Source organism: Crocodylus porosus, unplaced genomic scaffold (genome assembly GCF_001723895.1).
Source record: "Crocodylus porosus isolate Cpor-Errol unplaced genomic scaffold, CroPor_comp1, whole genome shotgun sequence".
NCBI classification, from domain to species: Eukaryota; Metazoa; Chordata; order Crocodylia; family Crocodylidae; genus Crocodylus; species Crocodylus porosus.
The window spans coordinates 43,570,503-43,576,502 of record NW_017728947.1 but is presented as its reverse complement, the minus strand read 5'-3'; the positions used below and the strand labels follow the sequence as shown (position 1 = coordinate 43,576,502).

At 45.3% G+C, this 6,000-nt stretch overlaps 1 protein-coding gene across 5 annotated transcripts in view; it reads right to left on the bottom strand.

The window, feature by feature from the left end:
- The window catches only part of CUNH11orf49 (chromosome unknown C11orf49 homolog), a 126,503-nt gene that overhangs the window by 16,380 nt on the left and 104,123 nt on the right, over positions 1-6,000 (bottom strand). For all 5 annotated transcript variants that reach the window (XR_002103979.1, XM_019551506.1, XM_019551508.1 and 2 more), the window contains one exon: positions 3,050-3,134. Coding sequence is in view for 4 of the 5 variants with exons in the window: in XM_019551506.1 (XP_019407051.1) it covers positions 3,050-3,134 (85 nt within the window). In the remaining variant the exon portion in view is untranslated. The remainder of the gene's footprint in view (positions 1-3,049; positions 3,135-6,000) is intronic.

The window sequence follows — 6,000 nt, the reverse complement described above, 5'->3', positions numbered from 1 at the left end:
TGTTAACAGCCTACAATAAACAGAGAACTTGAAGACAGCAGGGAGACTCTTTTTTTAAATTCAGTTTACGGCATGCAGAAGTAGGGGCTCAGATACAGGCCCTTGTTTATGGCATCAAACCAGAAAATCCCTCTTCTCCACATCTTTCTCTAAGTAAAAGACTCTGCAAGCCAGACAGCACTTCTGAAGATTAAATCTTCAAACTTTCTGCATAGCTACTGTCCTACTGAATATCAGGGCTTCCAGGGCCTTAAGGAAATAGCTACTAGTCTGGTTCTCCCTTGGGTGTGGCAAGAAGATCTGCACTTCACCTAGAAGAACTAGGCTCCCTGTGTTTTGGTGCCAATAAAACCTTATATTGTTGTTGCTTCTGTTCTTTTGCCATGACATTTCCTGACCTTGTTCTCTTTCAGTGTTTGTTATCAATGCATAGCAACAACTCCTGGAAGAGTGGATCATGCTATATTGTGAGATCATCTCAGTCATGCAGCTCTGAGGCTACTCAGAAGGCTAGTCTCTTCCTAACACTATGTAAGGCCTGTCCCGAAAAGGGTTCTGGGGGAAGCTAAGCTGGCATCCCGGAGCGGGGGGTCAGCTTTGTGGAACCCAGGAGCCACAGGGTAATGACCTAATGCATCTGGTGTTCTTGTTCTTTGGATAAAGTTAGAAAGAGGAACTGCTCTTGCATGACCCAATGGCTCTGGAAAGAGGAACTGCTCTTGCTTGGACTAACGACTCTGGAAAGAGAACTTCGAAATATTAGCTTTGCAGCACGTCTAAATGACAGCTTTGCAGCATGAAACAATAGATTTGCTCTAATCCCTAAAAAGTAATTGGGCTAGACTCTGCTTTGATTGGAGACCCCAAAGAGATAGGGAGTGGGAGTAAAAGGATAAAAGTCATGAGAACTAGGCCCCTGGTGGAATCACATTGGGGAAGGACAAGGCTGAGGACCTGATAAAGGAGACCGTCTCACCACCCTGGATGCAGGTTGGGGTTCCCGAGACAAGTCAGGTAATGACTTAGGACAGGGTGGGGAGTGCCTTTCCTCCAGCCCGATGCACTAGTGGTTTTGTAGTGAGTTGCTGCTGTTAGACTATTCTGCTGTTACTCGCAATAAAAGGTATACTCGTTGCTTTGACCCTGGTGTGTGACTTGTGGTTACTCACCTTCCCGCCTTGGAAGGGAGGGAGCCCTGACAGTACCTATGATTTCAGGATCCCCAACTTAATCACTGACTGCTGCTACTGATACTCCTGAGTGCATTCTCCTTCCCAAAGCAAAGCAATCACAGCTGTGTGGGGTGCTCAGCCTGTGAAAAGGTTAGCATTCATAATGCCCATACTCTGTGATAGCAGAATTGGTCCATTAAAGCTTGTCTGTTTTAACCTGTGAAACTTATAGGGAAGAGAGAAAGTAGAGAGACAGCATTGGTGGAAAAATGCAGACCAGGATGAGGGACGAAGAAAAGGAGACAGAACTGTGGATGGAAACAAAAAAGGAAGCCAGTTTTGAACAGAAATTGGTTTTATTAACCTTGTTCAACTGGATTAGTGATTAACAAAACAGTATTAATGTGTGTGTAAGTCTAAACAGGCAGGAGTGAGGTCATTCCCACCTGAGCTAGGGTACCTCAGATGGAGATCTCATTTCTCTTGCACACCTGCTCTGAAACCCGGGCTAGTCTGTCTCTAACACACACAGAGTGGTGCAGTTGTGGGAAGCCTACCCCTGAATGGGGCCTCTAGTTTACAACAGCCTTGTGGATTAAATTCCTTGACACAAACATCATAATATGTGTAGATACTCTGAAGTTTCCCTTTCATGCTGTTTCCCAAATCTTTGCTCAACTCAGCTGGAGCCCTTTACAATACAGGCCCATGTGTGGGATGGTGCTTTTGCATCTCCATGCAAGATTGTAGCAAAAAAAATCTTTGCTACAGCTCTGGTATTTCTTCTTGGTCTAGTGCAGGAGGCTACACTAGGGGAGACAGGAAGTGCAGGATTCCTCACTGATAGGACAGAGCAGAACAGCTCTCTAGTCTTAGTTTTAGCTGGATTTAATAGCATTAAGTGCATTCCAGCTGGGACAGCAGTGCTCAGGGAGGAAGACTTCAAAAAAGAGCGGCGTGGATGTACCAGCAGATGGATTACACATCTCTTTTGCTCTCTTTTGTTCATGTTTCACAGGACTATGATGCTGATGAGAGGTGATAGATTGCTGCCTAGAAACTGAAGGCCTCTTTATCCATAGAACAGGAATGACACAGACAGCAGCCACTGTCTTGCTCAAGTGCCTGACCTGGCCCTGGAAGGACCATATCTGGGGCTAGAGAGAGTCCAGTCTCCACTGCTTATGTTCTGAGCTAGGTAGCCAGTAAGAAGACCACATATATTGTTATCTTGTGGTTGACATGCACTTATGCCTGACAGCATTTGGATCAATGCCCCCACTTCATTTCACCATTACCAACAGAAGTTTAATAGTCAGTAACCAGTGACTGAGAGGCAAAAGCTCCATATGATGTTCCCAGTATCCTGAGCCACTTATCCCCTCTAAGCTCTATCTAAGATAGAAACATAAACTGTATTTTCTAACAGGTTGGCTAACATGTTCTTAATCACCATTATTTTGAATGCTATTGCCGATTGAAGTCTTTAGAAAGTGTTGGCTAGTCATGGTGAATGTTGGGAGGAAAATTAACACATTTTCAGAGATAAACTTGATCTAAAATAGAGTTTAAAATCAGGTTAATTAAAAATGTGCCAGCTAATACTGTTTTAAACATGGCTCATTTTCTGCATCTAGACGAGGTCAATAACAACATTGTGGACCTTAGCATCACTGTGCTATGTCATTCCCTGGCAGACCACTTCTTATGGGTGAAAATGTACCCGCTATTCAACCTCAAATCATGATGTCTCCACAAATAATTCTGGCCTTTTGGTTAAATGTCCATGCTCACATTTGAATCTATTTAGCTGTAGCGACTAAAGCCATAGCATAGGGTTGATCTAACCCTAGAAAGAGGAGGAGATGAAGACCCACCTTGCTGCTTTCTGAGTGAGTTCCATTGGAAAGTCAGGGCACAGCAGCTGCAGCAAGCAGTGGTAGTCCTTCGCTGTCAGCAAATCTACATCAGAAACAAAGGGGGGAGCATCAGAGTCTTTTTTGAGGTTGTCCCTTCCCCTTCCTCCTTCTCTCAGAAAAAGGCCCACTCTTATTTTCTTGAGGGAGTCAAGACTACAATTAATGCAAAATTAGTAATAAACATAGTGGAACTCCCATAATTTTTGGCAAATTTTTGTGCCTTTTAGATGGCAATTCCAACAAAGCAGCCAGAAAAAGACCTGACAAAAGGAGAGTACTGAAGTGAATCCATCAGAGTGAACTGATAGCAGGTAGTGATTTGGGGTAATAAAAGGTAACAAAATTGGAAAGTATCAAGTATCAACCCAGCTTGGTTTAACTTGCGTATAATTATCTGGAAAAAGAAATCATTTCAGAGCTTCTTAAAATTTGCTGAAATTCACTGGCACGGTAACGTTCACCGCAATATGCTTGAAAACCATCTGCAGAACATCTGGCAGCAGTAACAAAGGCAAACAAGGTCTTTGGTTGTATATGGAAAGCTATGGACTAGAAACCCACAGACATTATTACTTTAGCATCCAGTAACGCAGCTGGATGTCCTCTTTTGGAATAATGTGTACAAATCTGGTCACTGTATTATAGGAAGCACAGAACAAAGATCCAAAGTATACAAGCAGGGCAACGAAATGAGTCATGTTTTAGGGAGCTGCTCTGTGAGAGATTGGTCAGGAATGGCCTCTGTGGTTCAGTAGGAGACTAAGAGAGGTGAACTCAGGGAGGTTTATGGAATCCCCAGGGAATGGAAACATACTGATGTCAAAAAGCTTTGTATGATTGTATGTTCACAGTCCAAAAGGTTGTGGAATAGAGTTAAGGAAAGGACCAGCTGAAGAGCAGCAATTTTGCAGTATTTCTATATACATAAGTATGCAAACTATGGAAGAAAGAGCCAGTGGTAGAGTCAGAGCCAAGCAGCAGTCTGGGCGGGAATCCAAAGGGCAAAGGCATCAGAAGTGAAGTGCAGGTCTTGAGCTTTTTTATTACAGTTAGCTATAAGCATGCAGTAGCCCACAAAACTCCTGTTCCAGATATCCAGCTGATGCATTTTCTAGTAAGTATCATTGATGATGGCCCTCAACTCCTGAAAGCCTGACTGCCTCAGAGAGTAAAAGGGGCAGGTACGAGCACCACAGTGGCTCCTGCCAGCCAAATTAGTACTTTGCCATGTTTAATGGTGACTAAAGAAACATTGCAGAAGGACTCTCAGCAACATCGGATCACAGCTTTTTCTTTTTAATCTGTTACTGGAAAAAGGGTGCTCTCCTAGGTGTCCTATTTTTCTCAATTTAAACCTCTTTTTGGTTGAGATAGGTTGACTGATGCCATCAAACTCCTCTGTAACCACTACTGAGGGACACTCAGAGAAGGGGTTGGCAACCACAGAGCCATTTTATCTGGCCTGGAGACAGGGCTTCTGCAGCGTTTTGGGGAAGGCGGACTTTGCCCAACTGGTGGTGAGAAGCAGTGATGGTGGCACTGTGGGGGGGCATGGTGGATCCAGCTCCACAGCTCTGGCCAGGTTGGAAGCAGCCCATGCTCAAGCTAAGCTCAATTGCAGCTGCACCCCCATACTGCAAAACCTTGCTCCCCTGACTTGGAGGGTTGTATGATAAACAATGACTTGTCCAAGGCACATAGTATGTAGTGGGTTACACATCACCACACAAGACAGCTATTCTTGGTGTAAAGTACAGTCACTTTCTGTCAAGGACTGGGAAGGCAAACTCTATACCCATACATCTGCTGTGTAACAAGGAAGGCCCAGACAATGCTGGGACTGAAGCACCATTGTGAAGATTTGTGCAACCACCCCAATGTGCTGATAAACAGGAAAAAGCCTGTCTTCTACCACTAATGGTGTGAATGCTGAGCTGAGTGTAATTACTGCAGCAGCGCTGACATTCCTGCAACCTTGGTGGACCCTAAAGCAGGGGCAGGCAAAGTCAGATTGCTGCTTGGCAGCCCCTGCCCAGGTTGAAGCCAGTTTCCATGGAGACCCCAGCACTGATGGGGCTGTGACAGCACTGTGGAGACTGGCCCCCACAGCTCTGGAAGGGTGCATGGTTGGGCGGGCTGCTGCTCCGGGGTTGGGATCTTGTGGCAGTGACAGCGGATCATGGCACTGGGATCTTCTGAGCGGCAGATAACAGTTCTGCCTTGGCTCCAGACCACACTGTCACTGCCACAAGATCCCAGGCCAGGCCCTGGCACAGCTCCCTGCCCAGCCATACACCCTGCCCGTGCTGGTCTTCATGGAAACCTTGGCCACCACTGCCCTTGCTGGGGTATCCATGGAAACCAGCCACAGCGATGTGGGCAGGGGCTGCTGGGAAATGGAGTCTGGCCACTGGCCAGATATGCCATTTTGCCCACCCCTGTCCTAAAGCGTAGGCTCCACGTGAAGCTCCTCTATGACAGATGCTACTTGGTTCTTCAGTGAAAGACTATTTCTGCATGTTAACTATGACATGCAGTGAAGTGCTTTGGATCTTCTACTGAAGTGTTGACTACTCAGTTCCAAGGAAGCAATTCTTGGGAATCAGGTATATTCAGGTATATCTATATATCTATGGATAAATATTCAGATATAGTCTCAAAAATGTCCCTTGGAAAGGTCCCAGTTACTGAAAGATGGGCATATGGTTTAATGTATACACTGATCAGCTCCAGCTCACTGTCACCCAAGAACCAGCAAAGAGAACCAATTCTCTGGCTCACTACTGACTTCTCTGAGTTCATTTACACCAAAAGAAAATTTGGCCTAAGGCTTCTAAGAAATATACCTGGCTCCACCAGGTTCACAAAGCTCAGTGATAATTTTCAGTAGGCTCAGTGTATCTGGCAGG